This window comes from Durio zibethinus, chromosome 27 (assembly GCF_047325235.1).
Source record: "Durio zibethinus cultivar Kanyao isolate XHJ-2024 chromosome 27, ASM4732523v1, whole genome shotgun sequence".
Taxonomy (NCBI): Eukaryota; Viridiplantae; Streptophyta; class Magnoliopsida; order Malvales; family Malvaceae; genus Durio; species Durio zibethinus.
The window spans coordinates 16755535-16776141 of NC_143188.1; the positions used below are offsets into that span (position 1 = coordinate 16755535).

At 27.3% G+C, this 20607-nt stretch overlaps 1 protein-coding gene and 1 long non-coding RNA gene across 3 annotated transcripts; both read right to left on the bottom strand.

The window, feature by feature from the left end:
• Positions 1-571: 571 nt before the first annotated feature.
• Positions 572-7352, bottom strand: LOC149511072 (uncharacterized). 2 transcript variants are annotated; one of them, XR_016334603.1, is made up of 3 exons: positions 6790-7352; positions 6138-6214; positions 572-1929 (listed from the first exon to the last, which is right to left on the bottom strand). It is a non-coding gene; the product is annotated as an uncharacterized LOC149511072 (long non-coding RNA). The 2 variants fall into 2 exon arrangements; XR_016334602.1 differs by lacking the exon at positions 572-1929 and having other exon boundaries at positions 5924-6214.
• A 3010-nt stretch (positions 7353-10362) lies between these two features.
• Positions 10363-18877, bottom strand: LOC111279547 (cuscuta receptor 1-like). Its single transcript, XM_089756407.1, has 10 exons — positions 18505-18877; positions 18196-18339; positions 17965-18120; positions 15713-15790; positions 15212-15367; positions 14907-14981; positions 14665-14820; positions 14290-14364; positions 12923-13000; positions 10363-12853 (listed from the first exon to the last, which is right to left on the bottom strand). The coding sequence occupies exons 1-10, from the start codon at positions 18875-18877 to the stop codon at positions 10818-10820; spliced, it is 3327 nt and encodes a 1108-aa protein (XP_089612533.1). The 3' UTR covers positions 10363-10817.
• Positions 18878-20607: the final 1730 nt, after the last annotated feature.

Here is a 20607-nt window from a genome sequence, read left to right on the forward strand (position 1 = left end):
AGTGAATTTCGTGTTTGAATAGAGTTTTAGTTCGTTGAAAATTATAACCTCTGGTGCTTGGTTTTCCAAACAAGACGCGTTGTTGTCTCACTGCAAATTTTTCTTTGATGGTGTGGGGGATAGTGTGATTTTCATGATTAGTTAATTTCAATGCGGGATTTAAGATTTTTTTTGGAATGTCTACTTATAATATATAAAGAAAGCTGTCGACGGATTTATCAATTTATCGATGGACATATATATGTTCAGTGAATTTTTTTCTTCAAATTTTCTTGCTTTGCAATTTTTAAAGGTGTCCATGAACATTCTAACTAAACATGTGGATCCGTCCCTAATTCATTCAAGCTACCTTCAATTATGAAGATTTGAATTGCAATTTTTTCCAAAATGGAATTACAGACTGATTTTCATGATTAGTCCATTCAAGTTGGCTCCAATTATAAAGAATTGGAATGCAAAATTTTTCTAAATGGTGTTGGAGATAGTCTAATTTTGATGATTAGTCCATTCAAGTTGCCTTCAACTATAAAGAATTGAAATTTAGTAATGATCAGAGAGAGAGAGAGGAGACCTTGACTTGCCAGGCCTAGAATTGTGGAATTGACTATTGATGCTCATGCATCTTGCTTTTCTCTTATACATTCTTTTGTTTTAAGCCATGGAATGGAATAAAACAAGTTGCTCTTCTTATTTGCAACCGTGAATGCAAATAGATGTGTCCTTGAGTTACTGTCAATTCAGAAAAAACCTTTCATTTTTTGAATTTTACTAGTAAGCATCTTAATTTTGTTCATTCATATTAATTATATAATATTTTGATTTTATGATAGCTTGATTAATTATAATAAGAAGCATTCGAACATTGGATTTATTGATTAATGCTTTTATCTTTTACTTAAAAAATAGAGAATCTGTTTTAATAAAAATTTAAAAAATGATAGCCATAAAAGGTCTTTGTTTCAATGGTAAATATTTGACTAATACCTTTCTCCAAATGAGCACTTTAGAGAATAATCGTCTTTATCACGATGAATGAATGGATTTTGGATAAATAATTTTAGTCCATCGAATCATGTCGAATTCCATAACATTCCACAATTGCACCAATAAATTAAAAGTTGTATTCCATCGTTGTGGCTTCCTGCCAAATTCTTAGTCGAATCATTAACATAGGGACCAATCAAAATCTTTTTAAAGTTTTGGTGCACCAAAGATCAAACCATATCTACCATGATTAATTGCACTTGTTATAAGAAAAGAATTTTTTGTATTCTAATGTAAAAAGTTTGTATAACAGTATCTATTTACAAGATTTTTTTCACTAATTTAAATAGAATGAAACTGATTACTTAATAATTGCATCGTAATTTTAAATTATAATAATTACATTAACATTCATCCTAAAATTTACAGAGGTACACGGTAGATTTTAACTTGAGTTTGTTAATTAACTTTTGAAAAACACAAAGAAAATGTATTCAATAAAAAAATCAATAGTTTACTTTGAAGAAGATATAGAAATCACATGAATAGTCCCTTATATAATGTGATAAATCAAATGATGTAGCATGCCTATGAATAAAAGCAAGGATCTAGGTTCCTAGTAATTTTAGTTTCATTACGTTCTATTTTTTCTTTTATAACAGTAATATGACCAAGATGCTATAGTCCATATGTACTCATATGTCCGGTGGATTTTAACATATGTACTCATATGTAAGTTATGAAGAAAAAGCTCCAAATACTCCACCATAATGTGATAGAACCTCGATCATGTACGCATATGGTCTCTCGATCTTAGAAAGCTTTTGTTCACTGCATCCTCTATTGAAGCATCTCTGACTTCTCACAATGACTGCCCCAGCTTCCAATAAGTAAAATGGCTTTAACCACCCATGCATCTACCAGTCATTGCACCCTCAAAGTAACCTTTTAAAACAGAAATAATCAGCTAGATCAAGCAACTCTAAAGTTAGGTGGCACTGTCACCCCAAATCAACTCCTCGTAGGTTGATGAAAAACCAGCACAACCTAAGTTACAATCTATGTTTACTGTATTGGATAATAAATAAGATAAAATGATAGTTATCATATATTATATTTGGTTGGTACCGAAAAAAAAAAGATAAAATTACAAAGAAGATTAATTATCCTCAATAGCAGACAATAGTTAGGGCAAGGACCTTCCTCCCAAATTTGAAGACCGCCTAATAGCATGAATTTAAATTGGTTTCCAACATTACTAGTTAATTTTATTTACTTATTTCTATAATCTAAATTTATGTATTGCCATTTAAGAAGAGTTAAAATCACACTATATTTATCTATTTATTGTAGTCACAAATCATTATTCACAAATCTTTAAAATTAATAAATTTATCACAAATATAAATCATAAACATGTAGACTAAAAGAAAACACAAATTGATTTTTTAAAAAAAAAACTTTTTTAATAAGACTCCATGACTTCAACACCATCAAACCTCTTTATTTTTGTTTTTATCTAGTACCGACGGTAACTCATTTCAGTCTTCAATTTTTCTTAATAAATTAAAATTGATGATATGATTTGTTTCATAAAACATATATGTATATTTATTCTTAAAATTCTTGTCATTAATATAAGCGTGGATAATTTTAAAACTTTTGTATTTTATCACGAACTTGGGATAGTTCTTTCTTAAGTTTTGTTTTAGTGCTCTATAAATTGACTTCTCTTAGTCATTTATGAAAAATTTTCTTGTACAAAGTTTTGACACTCACTTATTGTCTTGCACTTTTTTTTTTATCACAAAAGTTAGATTAAGACTACTTTATAAAAGATTGGAATAATTTGGTAATATATAATCTCAAATTTTCAATTTCATTGAAATTGAAGTTTAGCCTAAATAATTCACTCACTTTCCTTAAAAGATGAATTCCTATAAAATTAACACTTGCAATTTCTCTTTCCTATTCTATAGGTTTTGACTTCCATTGTAAAAAAGTTTTAATTTCACTTTTTTTGATTAAAAATATATTTATTAACTTTAACAATTGATTTATTTATATATATATAGTTTTAAATTATTTATTTGATATATTTCATTTCTTTAAACTTTTATTTACAAATTGATAAAACTTATAATTATATGAGCTTATTATGCTTGCATATATCTTTTATATTATAAATAAATATAATGAAATACCTCAAATGAAAAAAGTGTATAATTTTAATTAGTCTTTCAAAATCAAATATCAAGATTTGTCACTGATTATTTCCTTGACATAAAATAATTCAATCTTTTTAAAATGAAGAGGATGATTTTCAATCTATAAGATTAAATTTATATATCTTATTATTATACTCTTAAAATTATATCAATAATTTAAATTATATAAATTTTAAGAAAAAATAATTTTGACTAATAAATAAAAAGAGAATGGATTTACTTACACTAGTGTAAATTTTACATTTTTTTGGACACTTGGATTAAAATTATTAAATTTAAAAATATTATTTTGATTCAAATAAATCATGGATTTAACTTTAATCTAAGGGTCTAAAAAATTATAAAAGTTACTCTAATGTAAGTTATCTCTATTCAAATAAAATTATCATATCATAATCTTTACACACATCAAATATAAAATAAAATTATATTACTTAATTTTATTTTATTTATAATATCATCTTATCATCTTATCATCTCTTAGTCATAATTTTATCCTATCATTAGCCCCTTTTCTTATACATAGTTTATAAATTTTGTCTCAGAATCATAAGTCAGAAATACATAAAAACCGCTAAACTACAATATAATCCTACAGAAATACATAGCCCCTTTTGATTTCAATAAAATCTTCCGTCCCTTCGGAAGGATCCTCGTTTTGCAAATTTCAATTTCTTATAGATTTATTGCTACAAATAAAAGGAAAACTAGCAACCGAAAAAAAAAAAAAAAACCATTTCGGGAGCTCCACGTAAACAAAACATGAACCCCTCCAAATCCACCTTTGTACGAATCCCTTGATCTCAACATTGTCTCTAAACCCAACAACTAAAATTGTCACTAAACCATTTTTTTTTTCTTTCTAATCCTTTCAATTTATTAAAATCAAATGTTAAAAAATATATAAAAAATTATACTATATAAATTGATCCTCTCCATATAAATACATATATATATTTAAATTACAAAAAAAAAGTTCAGAAAAATACATAAATTAACAAAATCCCACATTCAGTATAACCTAACATTTTATCTTTTTATCTTGAGAAGTAAATTATTGAAAAAAAAAACAGAATTAAATTAAATGAAATGAACCCAGAAGAAAACAAAGTAAATGCTTGAAAAATGGACAAACCAGAACAAGATTTGATGGTGTGGATCTTGAGAAGGTAAACAAGAACACTAAACAAATGGGTCATGTCACCGGCTAAACTAAATATATTTATTTGCTCTTTTCTCTCCTCAAAATTTATCAAATTGATAAAATTAAAAATAAAAATGCAACTTGATGGTTTTTTTTTTTTTTTTCAGTGTGAGGATCAACCGGGAAAGCTTAAGAAAAATTTAGCAGATCTCAGATTGATCCAATTAAAAGTTTCTTTCTTTCTTTCTTTTTTTTTTCTTTCTCTTGTTTGTCTAATGAGAATTATTTAAGAGTTTATATTTGATAAACAAAATATCTATACTTAAATGAACAAATTTTAAATTTGAAAAATAATTTAAAATGAATTATGTAAATTTTTATTAGTTATGTTTTAAAATTTTTAATTTTTAAAAATCTGTTCAGTGTGGCTATATGTGATTTAAAAACATTATATAAGTGCATCAACCATAAAATCTATATAAATATATATATATATATATATATTGAGAACGCAGAAAAGAGAAACAAAAAGAGTTATGGTATTTACTAGATGGGCCTTTGTTTGGGTTTTGAGCTTGTATTGTCTGTACAATAGTTAAAACTTATATATGACTAACTCCAGGATGGGACCAAGATTTGGGCTTTTGATCCTACACATTCAAGAAGTTGGTTAAAACTAGGATCGATTATACATGTTGATTTTTGGCCCAAAATTTTAGACATGTGATACTCGAATTGTAAACAAAATTCAATTTGATACCTAAAATTTAAAAATTCATGATTAAACACTCCAATTTTGCTTTTGTCTATCAATTTGCATGTCAATGCTGGGTTCATTATTAGCACTACTTTTGGATGTTGCTATAATGGCTGAGATACAAGGCAATCAGAAATATTTATACAATAAGAATGAGATTACATTTGCTATTCTTAAATTAACGTAATTTGAGTTATATAAGCACAACTTTCTAAACTATATCAACCTATAAGAACCTTAGGAGCTTAGTTTAAATATATTAAATAATAAAAATAACAATAATAATAAAAAACTAAAAGTTTTGTATTCAGTCATAATTGTTAAAATTTTGCAATTATTATTTCATATTTGGAAAATGTTAAACAATAATTTTGTTATCAATATTTTAAACACATCTTTTTCAATGTATATAATTAATCTGTCATTCAACCATTAATCTCCTATTAGGTTATCAAAATGAATTTTTAAAATGTTTATTACTAAAAATGCCTTTTTTATTGTGGCAATGACAATTGTAAAATTAATGTTAATCTCAAATAAACTGAATCAATAACAAATTTCTAAATTTTTTTATTTTAGCAGGGGTTTTATATTTGATGCTTTGTTGATATATGATGTTATACACTATCAATGAATCACGTGATAACATATCATTAAAAATATTAATTTTAAATATATATTTAAGATTAAGTGCATTTATTTTTTAAAAATTTAAAATTAATTTATAAAGTGTCATTGTGTATATTGTATTACATTTATACACTTACAATATATATTAAATATAAACTATTTGTACATTAATCAAATGTATTTTTCAAGACCAGTCAACTTTTGTCATCTTTGCTTAAAAAATATATAATTGTTTGATTAATACACTGTTGAGTGTGAGTGTTGATCACATGCTGGTATAATTGAACTGTTTGTTCACGGGACTAAAAAACAGACACATCACTTATCTTTATTCATCATGTTGCCATCTCTCTCATTCACCAAACGTATACAAATTGAACGTAAAAATACTTACATTTCTTGTGTTCCAAAGAATTGGACAAAATATTTTCTAGGTTCAGGTTCTTGCTCCCAATCTTCAGGCCGGCTAATCTGAAATTCATAACAATAGAATCTACCTCAAAAACCAACCGGAAACCAAAATTACAACAAACCAACTGAGTTCTAATTAACAAAATAATAAAAGCAAAAAAATAAATTGAAAATCCCTCGCTAAATTTCTGATGACACTTTCTAGGATCAAATCATCTAGCATGCAACAAAAAAATACACATATTTGTCCTTTCTTTTTCAGTCCCAAAATAAAGAACTTAAATGGTTGCATTAAGTAATCCAATTGATAAACAGGCAAAAGTACAAAACCTGAAACACTAAAAACACAATCGGCTAACATAAGCATGGCAGAACCTTGAACTCCAAAAATAGGCCTTTCACAAAATAAAACAAAATTTACTAAAGGAAACAAATTGAGTATAAAACCAACAAATAAAATACAAAGTAAGACGATGTAAGCATAAAATAAACTTACCAACATCATGCAAAACTTAAAAAAAAAAATCATCAAAATAAGCATATAAGAAATTAAAAATATAATCATCAAAATATAAAATACCCATAATTCAGGATAAAAGAAGGTAACAATAATAATAAAATAAAACGGAAGACACCTTGGCAGGCCAAGCAGGGAAACCCTTGACTTAGCCAAGAGCCCCTAAACTTAAATTCTTAACTTTTGCCTTGTTCCCTCTTCTTTTTCGAGTCCCAGCCATCAAAATTAAAACCCTAACAAATCCTCGACGCCGTCGTTGTTATTCCTTTTTGCGTTATCAAATCCAAATTCAAAGATAATACCAGAATCCAATAAAAAAAGACAAAACAAACCGTAGAGGGAGAAAGAGAGAGATTCGGAAGTTTAGTGCCACAGATATCGCCGGCGGCGACGACTCACCTTGTGGGGTTCCGGCGACGGAAGGTGGCTAAGGCAGCCAGAGAGATAGAGAGAGATATTGGAAAAATAAGTGAAGAAAAGGTCTTTTTTTTTTTTTTCAAAGTGTAGAAGAAAAAAAATAGAATATCGAGACGGTTGAGGAGACGAGTGAAAGAGAAGAGATTTATTTTTTTAGGGGTAAAATTTTAGTTGAGGTACGCTTTTGTTTGGTGCGCGTGACTGAGCCGTGACAAAAGGTTGAAGGCGGAGGGGAGAAGTTCTGCATTTTAGTGTTGCGGGCGTTTTTAATGTGAGACTAGTGTGCGATCGCCACCACATTGAGGATTAAATATTTTTTTTATTTTTAAATATAAAATTATTTAATTTTTTATTTTAATAAAAATTATAATTATCTAGTTTATTTGATCACTTAATTTTAATTATTTTTAATAAAATGATACACATCAAATTTTATAAAGTAATGATAAGAGTATATTAATAATTTAATGTAGTTAATTTTATAATATATTAAATTTAATACGTAATTTAATATGAACATTATAAAAATTTTAAAACAAAATATCATATACAACTTATCATAAAGTACTCATAAAGATATTTACATAATTATGATATAAAGAGCATTATAATAATTTTGTAAAAAAATATTTTCGTAAGTATGGTATGAGGAGTATTATAATAATTTTGACCAAATATAGTAAGAGAGTTTTTTTTTTAATTATAGTAATTTTGGTCAATTATAATAAGAAAGATATTTCTATAGTTATGACAGAAGGTATTATAATATTTTTGGCTAATTATGAGAAGAGTCATATTTTCCTAATTACAATTGAAAGGCATTATAGTAAATTTGGACAGATGTTAAAATCATATCAAATATACAAAATAGTGTTATAGTAATTTAAATGGGAATTATTTTAATATATGTTATTTAACATTTAATAAGTAATTTAATATGGCCATTATAGTGAATTTCAAACAAAATTTCACATGTCAAATTTTTAGGTTTACAACGGCAAGGGTATTTTAATAATTTAGTATGTAGTTAATTTTATATGATGTTAAAAGTTCATATGTAATTTAATAGTGTTATTATAGTAATTTTTAAATAAAATATCACATGTCAAATTTTTATAAACCAATTGTAATGATATTTTAATAATTTAATATATGATTAATTTTATATTATGTTAAAAATTAATATATAATTTAATAGAGATTTTATAATAATTTTAAAACAAAATGCAACATATCAACTTCGTATGAAGTACTTATAAAAGCATTTCCATATGAGATGCATTATAGTAATTTTTTGCCAATTATGGTAGGGGTATATTTGTAATTTTTGTAGGAAGGATATTTTAGAAAATTTAGTCAATTATACCACGAAGGGTATTTTTAATTATTGTAAGAAGGTTTTATAATAATTTTAATTAATTTTAAGATGATAGGTATTTTGTCATTATGGTAAAAAGACATTATAGTTAATTTGGACACACATCAATATCACCTCAAATAAACAAAGCGTTATTATAGTAACTATAAAAGGATTGTTTTAATTTATGTTATTAATTTTGAAATAAAGTATCACATGTCAACTTCTTTTTAAGCATTCATAAAAGCATTTTCATAATTATGGTAAGAAGAGTATTATAGTAATTTTGATCAATTATGAGAAAGGTATTTCTATAATTATGTTAGGAAGGTATTATAGTAATTTGGGTCAATAATAAAAGAAGGGTTCTTTTTGTAATTTAATAATAAAAATGAGTATTTTTGTAATTATAGTATGAGGGTATTATAGTAAATAATTATAAGAGAATGAGTATTTTCTTAATTATAGTATGAATAGATAATAGTCAACTTAAGAGAAATATTTTTATAATTATGGTATGAGGGTAAAATAGTTAATTTAGTCACATGTTAAATTCTTCTCAAACCAAGAGAGGGGTAGTACGATCATTTTTTAGGGATTTATTTTCAATATATGAATAGATTTTTAAGTTAAATATTAAAAACTAAGTATTTGAATTTAAAAATTTTAATAATTTAAATTATAAATTTATTAATTTATTTTATATTTACTTTTAATCTTGTATGTTTTAAATAATGATAAGTGATTGATAAACAATAATTCATATTAATTAATAAAATTATAATTCAAATATTATATTAAAAATTTTTTAAATTCAAATCACATAAAACATTTTAATCCTCCTCTTCTGCTACTAAATTATTTTCATTAAAAATTAAATAAGACTTTTGTAAATAAACACTTCAAAATGATCAAATCAATGTGAAAGAATATTTATTTAAAATTATCTATAAATAAATCCAAGTGAAAATTTGAAAATATTTTTAATTATCATAAAAGAATAAAATAAAATAGGTTTAAATTATATTCTTTGTCAATAAATAAATAAATAAATTTATGTATTTTCACTAAATTTAATGGTAAAAGTTTTACATTTAACAGCTTTTAAGCTAAAAAAGAAAAAGTAGTACTATAAATAAAAACTAACCATGCAAAGCATGGATTCAGAAATTTTAGTTTTTTTTTTTAATTCTTATAATAATAATCAAGTATTATATTCATATAATTAATTGAATAATCAATTATTACATCATAATCAAGTTACAATCATAGAATAATTCATTAACAAACTATAGTAAGCCATAGTCTCATTGGCTAACATCTTATATTTATTACTGTTTTGGAAGATTATACATTTAATTTATTTATTTGAGTGGATTTCCATGTGTATGAGATATATAAATTTAAGTTTTTTTATTTTGAAATATTTTGTAACCCTATAAAAGAAAATAATTGCATTTTGCGATCAAAATGATACTTTCAACTATCAATGCTTATTTGGCTCATTTTATAAACTAATACTAATTTCCAAAAAACAACAAATATTAAGTAATTTTAAATAAAAATAAAACCTCTATAAAAGGGCAAGAAATGAGAAATTGATAAATAAAATTAAAAAGAAAAAGAAAAAGCACATTCTTGACTATTTCATATTACTTCAATATGATGGAAACTCTTTTTAAAATTCTGATATATTTTTATTTATTGAATTATTGTGATGTATTTCATTTAAAATTCAAATTCTTACTAATACTACTAGTATTGTTTTTGTTTAAAATCCAACTTTTTAAGCATCAAAGAAAATAAATTGAAACAGCTTCGTAGGATTGACATAAAGTTTGATTAAAACATATGAATCCGACTAATAAAACTTTAGAAATTTTCTTGGTAGGCCACAGCCAGCAATCTTTGCCTTTACTAAAATCTATGCCAAAAATCATTCACTAGAAACTCAAAACTAACTCAAAAGTAATAAGGAAAAAATTGCTAATTTGAATAATAACTTGGAAAAGATATTAACAATAACTTGGAGAAGATGGAGAATAGAGAATTGAATAATTTGTATACAAACATAAAATCAACAAGACACAAAGCTACAAGCTTTCTTCAAAACAAAGCAAATACCAAAAACAGAGTTCTGACTGATAAAAAGCTCTGTTGAAAGTGCAAAATCATCAAATTGCTATTTCTAAGCAATATGAGTAACCAAATCCACAGCTCGTCCTACAACCATTTTAGAAGAATAGTCTGCTAAAAGAAATCCCTCATTTAAAAGATCAAATCACCAAACTTCTTTTGATAACAAAAATCAACTTCATCCAAATCTTCACCACATTCAAACAAAAGGCAAATCATAAGAGCTCCCATGACACTTAAGCACATCTTTTGAAGATGTATAACTCAAGAAAATTGCCCACAATTGAGTAACGACAGGTAGTGATACAACTCTCAATGAAAGAAAACCATGCTTGTCGCCAATATGGATTTATGTATAGAACAACAAAAATTCCCAATAAAACAATTACATATGAAACCAGAAAGGTCACACAAAAAACATATGTTTCCATGAAACTACCTTCTCCTTCATCATCTGTTATAGATGGTACTGTTGGTGGTGACTCAGTTTTAAAGCAGCTATTTTGCAATGGAGGCCCACAGAGAAGAGGATTTCCCTCGTAACTACTTTCATCAAAGGTCCCAAATTGAGCTTCTGGTTCTGGAGTACTACCTGACAAGTTGTTGTGTGCCACACTCAAAACCTCCAAAGAATACAACTCAACCAACTGTATAGGGATTCTACCACTCAAGTTGTTGTAAGAAAGGTCCAAACTCTCGATTCGCTTAAGTTGTGAAAATGATGAAGGTATAACTCCGACCAAATTATTGTGTGATAAGTTTAACGAACGGATTTCACTCAAGTTTCCCAGTTCTAGTGGGATTTGCCCAGTTAACCTGTTACAAGATAAATCAATCCCAGACATGTACTCAAGAATGTCACCACCGTATGAATAGGACACACTCTTTGTTGTAAACTCTATCCATTCTTCCTTGTAGCTACTAGGATGACCATGTGATACATCCATCAGAATGTATATTGTTTGAGCTTCTATAGAAGACTTTTTCTCATTCATTGCCAGAGTTAAATTACCCAAACAAGAAGGTATAGGACCAGAAAACATATTTCCAGAAATATCTATGATGCTCAATGAATACAACTTGCATAATTGAACTGGAATTTCACCGTCTAGATGATTATCTTTCAAAAGAAGGACGCTTAAAGCAGAAAATGTGCCAATCCATTTTGGAATATTACCAGTCAAATTATTCCCTGTAAGATCTAATGTCACTAATGAAGAGCTATTAAAAGCAAATGTCAATGGACCACTTAGTTTGTTTCTCCTCACGTGGACATGTCTCAAATATGGTGGATTGAAACAATAAGGAATAGAGCCAGATAAATTGTTTTGAGAAAGCTCTAAAAGTTCAAGCTCATACAAGTTGCACAATTCCATTGGAATAGAACCTTCGAAATGATTGTTGGACAAAGCCAATCTCTTCAAATACGATAAATTCCCTATCCATCTTGGGAGCTTTCCATTAAAACTGTTATTACTGAGATCAATATCCTCTAGTGATGAATGTGAAAAATCAGTAGCAGAGACATCAATATCAGGAATCTCTCCAGCAAAATTATTGCCATCCAAATACAAAATTGACAACTTGCTTGTGTTGAACATCATAGGAACAATCTTTCCACTTAGGTTGTTATTTGATAGCCTAAGAATATGTAATGAGCTTCTCATGATCAACTCTTCTGGTACTCTTCCAGACAAATGATTGTCCGATAGGTCTAAAATTGATAAAGTGTTCATGCCACTTAAACAAGGAGGGATATTACCTTCAAAGGCATTCTTAGATAAGAATAACAATTCCAAATTTGGAAAAGTTGAACATATATTTGCCGAAATTTGACCTTGTAATTTATTATCAGATATGTCAATCAAAGACACATTAAGATGAAAAAGATGTGGTAACAAGAGAGGACCAGTGAAAGAATTACCCAACAAGAAGAGTTTTTCTAATTTTGTGTTGTTTTCTAACAACCATAATGGGACTGTTCCACTGAAATTGTTATAGGAAAGATCAACATATCTTAATTCATATTGGTAATGAAGGAACTTAGGAGGTTGTAGGCTAAGTCCTTTATCTGTTGTACACTTTGACAAGCTGATGGAATTTAGTTGGAACTTCGGAATTGAAGTATGAAAGGAATTAGGTTCCATTACCATATTATTTTCATCACCCAAAAGAACCTTGAGATTTGGAAGGTTTGCAAGTGACAAGAATGGCATTGAAATTTGAAAACGATTTCTTGAAAGGGAAACGAGTCTAAGTGATGAAAGATTTGCTAAAGGAGTCAAATTTCCCTTAAATTGATTGTCAGAGATATATAACTCATGAAGAGATGTCAAGTTACCCAAACAATAAGGAAGTATCCCCTTAAGTGCATTCTCACTGATATCCAACTCTTCAAGGTTCCTCAAATCACACCAACCTGAAAATTTTATAAAACCGTGGAAGAAATTCTAATTAAATTTTGATTTCTAAATCAAAATATATGGGAGATATTAGATAAAAGAAATAGAATAAAGGATTATTGGGAGGAAATGTATTCTATAAATTATATTGGAGAAATTATGGAGTCTTTAATTTACCTTGATTAGGTAGGGAACCTACAAGTCCACAGCTACATAAAGACAAAGTTTTAAGAGAAGTGAATAATCCAACGCTTTGCAAAATGTTGTTGTCCAGATAGGAATAGTCTAGAAATATTTCCTTCACGTTGTTCAACGCATGCAATTCTGAGTAATCATAGCATAGGAGGTATTATTAGATGTTAATCAACAAACAACTACTAATTTTTAGTCCTTTTGAAATAAATTAATGACTTACCTTGATCTTGAGTAGCCATAGTCTTGTTTAAGTAATTCCCTTGTAGATCGAAGGTCTTAACCGATGGGAATGCCTCTACTAATTTTAGTAGTAATGGAATGCTTCCATTGGTGAAAACCCCATTTAGAAAAAGAACTTTTAACTTTTTCAAACTCTTATATTCTGTAAATGAAAAAATAAACAAGTGTAAATTTTTATTTTTGTAGATAAGATTATATATCCAAGATTGAAACGGTAACAATTTTTAATATAAATTTTAATATACAAAACAATCGAGAAGATGAAACGGTAACAATTTTTAATATAAATTTTAATATACAAAACAATCAAGAAGATGAAAATCAAACAAAACTGTAACATGAAAAGGCAAAATTTTTTTAAAGGGAATAAGAATGAGCAGTAGTCTAAAACAGAATGGCAAAAAGCAAACAAGTCCAACTCTAAAACACAACAAGCTAATTCAAATAAAAAAGGAAATATTTGCTATGCAGCTGCAACACCTTTTAAAGAATGCAACTATCTAATGCAAATATATATCATTTCTAATTAGTAATCAAATTATAATGTATTTCTTCCTTTAAAAAATTGGGTTTAATGAGAGTATTTCACCTATAATTATTGTAATACAATTAAGTAATCACAATTCAAAATTGCGTGAGATTTAACAAATTGTATGTGGATGTCACACTTATAAATGGTGAATTTTTATGTAATTCTTTATTATAATTAGAGAATTGTAATATTGTAGTAAAAAGCATATAATAAATAATTAATTTCTTCCTTTAAAAAATTGAGCATTAAAATTTAATATGCTAAATTTGTTGATCATTAAAACATCTACATCATTATAAACCTCACAAATAAAAATAGAAAATTTATTTATATCCATACCTTTACAGGCCACATATTCATTCAAATCATTATAGCTCATATCCAGTTCCTTTAAGTTGGTAAAAGCACCTAAGTCTGGGAAAAGAAAAGTAATAGATCAACTTGTTAAATCATCTGAAAACATGAAGTGTGTTTTTTTAAATATTTCTAACAAAGTTGAAAATTTGGCTGAAAAGTAATAATTAATGAGATTATAACTTAAATCAAGTTCTTTTAAATTGATCAGCTTCTCTTGTCTCCCAATATCTATAGATAATTTACATAATTTTATCATTAAAGAAAAGAAACAGATGAACTTATTCATTATATTGTCTTAAAACATGAATTAGGGTTCTATTAACAAATTCAAAATTGTTGTAGAAAAAGTACTTTTACCTTTCATATCTATTGATCCTTTTAACTGATTGGAGCTTACATACAAAGACTTTAAATTTTTAAGCCCGTTGAGGGATTCAAATACGTTGTCATTAATGAGATTATTGCTCAAATCAAGTTCTTCTAAATGGGTCAAGTTCAGCTGTCTTCCACTATCTACAAAAGATTCATCACAAAAGAAATTTACATATTATTTAATTACATGTAAAAACTTAGCTAATTGGGCAAATATAAGTGCATACCTTGGAAGGATTGAAGGCTTTCAATTCTGTTGTCTCTTAAATCCAACATCTTCAAATTCATCAAAATATTCAATTCTATATCCAAATTCAATTCAAATAATCATTATGTTAGTGTGGTTATTCAAATAATCTTTTATTGAGTATTTTAATGACTTTATAATGAAATAAATGGCAAAATAAATCTAAAGCTTTAAGTGAAGAAGAAAAATCCTCAAATGTGATATGAAATTGTACTCATCTGGTGAGTTTAAACGTTCTAAAAAGAATTTAAAAAAAAAAAAAAACAAAGGCTGTAATAGCTTTACCTTTAATATCTATTGAGCCTTGCAATTGGTTCTCACTCATATACAAGGACTTTAGACTTGAAAGCCCTTGAGGGAAGGAAAATGTGTTGTTCCTGAAGAGATTACCACTCAAATCAAGTTTCTCCAAATTGGTCAGCCTCCATTGTGTCTCTTTTCCTATACAAGATATATAATTCTATTATATGCTATTGTCAATAGGAAATTTTATACATTGACATAATTAAAAACTTAGATAAGTGAATTGAATTATATATTCATACCTTGTGTTGATGGTCGGAAGCTTTCAATTCTATTGTAGCTTAAATCCAAGTTCATCAAATTTGTCAAATTATTCAATCCTATTCAATGCCGATGAGTAATTAATATTACATATAATAGCAAATGATATGCAATATCTTTTCTTGAAACAACAATTGATTTGAACATAAAAAAAAAGATAAAGCAAGTTTATCTTGACATAATTAAAAACTTAGATGAGTGAATTGAATTATATATTCATACCTTGTGTTGATGGTCGGAAGCTTTCAATTCTATTGTTGCTTAAATCCAAGTTCATCAAATTTGTCAAATTATTCAATCCTATTCAATGCTGATGAGTAATTAATATTACATATAATAGCAAATGATATGCAATATCTTTTCCTAAAACAACAATTGATTTGAACATAAAAGAAAGATAAAGCAAGTTTATCTTGACATAATTAAAAACTTAGATGAGTGAATTGAAATATATATTCATACCTTGTGTTGATGGTCGGAAGCTTTCAATTCTATTGTAGCTTAAATCCAAGTTCATCAAATTTGTCAGATTATTCAATCCTATTCAATGCCAATGAGTAATTAATATTACATATAATAGCAAATGATATGCAATACCTTTTCCTGAAACAACAATTGATTTGAACATAAAAGAAAGATAAAGCAAGTTTATCATGAAAATGAATTGTTCCTTCCAAGTGATTTTCCATCAAACTTAAAGTCCTTTAAGATGAAAGACCATTAATATGAAACAATATGTTATTTTTTAAAGAGTTGTATCCTAAATCAAGAGTTTCCCAATTATTGAGTCTTGAAAGCCATTGAAAGACTGTAATGAAAAAGATTAATATTTTAATTACTATATATCATTTATAATCACTATTAGATTAATTTTAATTCTACCACTTGCTTGACTTGACCCATTAACACAAATACTTAGGAAACTTCAGAAAACAAAAATGAAAAAAAAAAAAAAAAACCACAAAATGGTTTCTCAACTGTTTCTAATTCAGTCATGTATCGATTTTCCCACTTCAATAATAAGTATCACACTTGAGCACTCGGTTTGGTTGTCTTTATCTTACATAGAGTTGGATTCTAATTTCTTATCCCAATCAAAAATTGAAATGACTGACAGTATAATAAGTGACATCGTAGGTGTAGCTTGATTTTTTTTCTTTTGGCCAATAGGTGTAGCTTGATTCTTAAGCTAATAGCATTTTTCCTACCAGATGGTATGAACAAGAAATGTTATTTTGCAACCACAAGTTTCATATTAGCAACTGCAACTATCCAGGAGACAAAAGGTACAATTAGCATCTTAACTGGGTTTCATTTCACATTTTGAAAATAATATAATATTTGTTAACTTGATATTAATATAATTATATAATCAAACATAATAATATTAAGAATTATGGTATTATAATTAACACAATAAGAATTACAATACGATAATTGTAATTAAAATGCCTCCATCAAGGAACATGTGCTATGTGGAAATCATTGGTAAAGAGAGCCTGCGTGAGGGAAAGGCTAGAGTTGGTAAAAGCTCATTGTGGATGCAGTGGATAGAGAAAAAGAAGCTGGGCTAGGTGCTGTTCTTAGAGATTCGAATAGTAACGTGCTGTTTTTAACAGTGACTTGGGTAGACTGGACCCTTCATACAGAGTTAAGAGCGATCGTTTGGGGACTACAATTAGCTTTTGAACAAGGTACAGAGCAGGTGATAGTGGAGAGTGATTCTGTGCCAACAATACAAGAAATTGAAAACACACATGGCTCGCTTTGGTCGGGGGGTAATTGGCTTGTGGGTGAGGTGGTGTAACTTTTAGCCGTCTTGTCTTCAGTAATATAGTTTGGGTGGTGTTTTGTCAGTTTGGTTTGAACGCATAGATCTATTTGCTTTGATGAATTAGCTTTATGCTGGCTTTGTAACCTTTTAATTAATTAATAAATCCCTTTGACTTATCAAAAAAAATTTTGGATGAGTTTAAGGCTTCTAAAAAATTTTTAAAAAAAGTTGTAAAAGCTTTACCTTTAATATCTATTGAGCCTTGCAATTGGTTCGACCCCATACACAGAGACTTTAGACTTGAAAACCCCCGAAAGAAAGAAAATATGTTGTTCCTGAAACGATTACCGCTCAAATCAAGTTCCTTCAAATTGGTTAACCTTAGTTGTATCTCGTTTCCTGTACAAAAATATATAATTTTATTAGATATTATTATCAATCAAAAATTTTATACGCTAATCACATAAGTAAGATCTTGGTTGAGTGAATAGAAATATATATTTATACCTTGCTTTGATGGTCGGAAGCTTTCAATTCTGTTGTTGCTTAAATCCAAGTTCTTCAAGTTTGTCAAATTATTCAATTCTATTCAACCTCAACGAGTAATTAATTATATTATATATAAAATCAAATAATATGCAAGAGCTTTTCTTGAAACAAAATTTGACTTTAACATAAATAAGAGGTAAAGTGAGTTTACCGTGAATATGAAGGGTTCCTTCCAAGTGATTTTCACTTAAACTTAAAGTCCTTAAAGATGAAAGACCATTCATATGAAACAATATGTTATTTTTCAAATGGTTGTACCTTAAATCAAGAGTTTCCAAATTACTAAGTCTTGAGAGCCATTGGAAACCTGTAATGAAGACAAATTAATATTTTAATAACTGTCTATCATTCATAATCATTATTAGATTAATTTTAACTTAACCGTTTGCATGAGTTGATCCTGTGAACAAGTTTCCTGCTAGATATAAATCCTTGAGAGATGAAAGTTGACTCAAAGATAATAAAATTGTATCATTGAGGTAATTTAAACTTAAGTCAAGGATCTCCAAATTTAGCTTTGCAAAACCTGCAAGAGAGTTCTTTTAAATATATAATAAGGACTTAGTGGCTTTTCATCAATAAAACAAAAATAGAATTAAATATGAAATTGTAAAAAATGAAGAACTGATGAATGAATTTTCATATTGCAAATTAACAATGAAATCATTAAAGATGAAAAGGCAAAAGGGACCTTCATTTTCAACAAAACCAGCGATGTTATTCCCTGGCAAAGAAAGATGCTTCAGTTCCTTGAAAGGAAGAAACAAAGAGGCATTAAGATACCATCTTTGGTTGTTGAACCATCTTGTATAATCAAGAGAGAGTGCTATGACTCGCTTGGAAGAGGAGGAGGAGGTGTTGCACTCGACCCTATCCCATTGACAGCAATCTGAACCCTTGATCGCATCCTCCCAGCTGTTCAGATCGTTGTAAGGATTGAAGAAAGGTTTGAGTTGCAAGAGAGCAATCTTCTCATCCTCCCAACAAGCATCAGTACCATGCCATCCGCACCCTTCTAACAACAACAACAACACACTCAACCACAACCATTTGGGTTCCATCATCTCTTTTTCTTTATATATGATCTCTATATTTTCAATTCTCTCAATTGCTACTTCTAAATATATAACGATAAGCCTTGCATCAAGCTTAATATATATAGAAAATCAAGGTAGTCCTTGATCGTTTAGACTCTGTTGTAGGAAAGAAAGAAAAGGAAAGTAACAAAAAAATTGGAACTTTTTTTCCCTCGTCTTTTCCTCCTTACCAAAAGGAGTGTTAATCTCTTTCTTTGTCTTCGCTCATCGGTGGTAAATTCTACTGTTCTTGGAATTGAAATTTGAATAAACTAGTCACTGAAATCATCTCTCTCGAAAGTTACCGACATAATTTAGAAAAAAATTTTTGGAATAAGACAATGACTTTTATTTTCCACAAATTAAAAATTTGTTCGTGCTATATATAAATGAGGTTTTGTCTCAATAATAAGGAGTGATTGGAAGAATTAGATTTTATGATCGAATCTCAATGTATATGTACTTGCTAAACCCAACTACTTTCTAGGCTATTGGTCAAAAGACTTGGATCCAGTCCCAAATATGATTTTTAAAACTTGAGTTCAACTTGAGAATTTTATTATATTAGTAAATCATATATTTTAATTAAATTTTAATTTTAAAATATTAACATAAAATATTTTTAACATTTTAATAACAAATTTAATTGAAATAAGTAAATCAGTTTGGGAACATTTCACCTATAAGTTTTTTATTACAATATTATAATTATTTAATTACATTAAAAAATTATATATGGGTCCACCACTTTTATTTGTAAGTTCCAGAAAATTTCTACTTTTAAGTCTATTGGACTATATAACATCAAATATTTCATTATTTGAAAGTATCTTGATATTGACATTACCTTCATATTCACGTTAATTAAATGGGATATGTGTGTCTGCATATTTTCTTAAACAATGAATACCAAATGTTTAGATTTGTCTATTAATAACATAGTGCTAAATTACATAATTTTAATTGTAAAAAATTATATGAGCTATTAATTAAGGAAAAAAATTATACTTTATTTATATTTATTTATATAAATATATAAATGTATATGCCTTTGATAATTTATTAACTTAAATATTTCATCCTTAATTAATAATGTTAACTTTAAATTGGTCGATGTTTTGAAATGATAAAAATTTTAACTGTGTATTTTAAATTGAATTTGCTTAAAATTGTTATGTAATATTTCTCAAAAAATATATATTTTTAAAGATTATTTATTTGAATTTAAATGTAAATTTATTTTTTGTTTTTAAAGAAAATCTATTTTGCTTTCAATATAATTTTGATATTTTAATACTCCTTCCATTCCGAAATATTTGTCATTTATTGACTTTTATGGAATTTAAGAAAAAAGTTGACTTTAATGTATTTAATATTAAAATTTAAATTCTTTTTATAAAATTAAAGTTTCATGATTTTTAATATTAAAAAATAAAAAAATCATAAAAATAATTTTAAAATATAAAAAGTAACTGTTTTAGATGGTAAAAAAGAAAAGATATAAATTTAGGACATTCTAAAAAAATAAAAAATAAAAAAATGAGACAGGGTGAATAATAAATATAATCAAAACGGACAAATTGGCGGCTCCAACTGCTGCTTGGGTTTTCATTTTGTCATTTTGTAATTAATACTTTAGTCCAAAGTATGAGTCATAAAATCGTGGAGTGTGGGTTAAAAAATTCTTTCCACACTTTCCTTGTGGCTTCCTGCTACAT

Coding starts and splice junctions, on each gene's coding strand:
- LOC111279547 (XM_089756407.1), bottom strand. CDS start 18,877: ATGATGGAACCCAAATGGTTGTGGTTGAGTGTGTTGTTGTTGTTGTTA. Junction 14,821..14,906: donor AAGCCTTCAATCCTTCCAAG/GTATGCACTTAT, acceptor AATCTTTTGTAG/ATAGTGGAAGACAGCTGAAC. Junction 12,854..12,922: donor GATACTTCCTTATTGTTTGG/GTAACTTGACAT, acceptor TGACTCCTTTAG/CAAATCTTTCATCACTTAGA.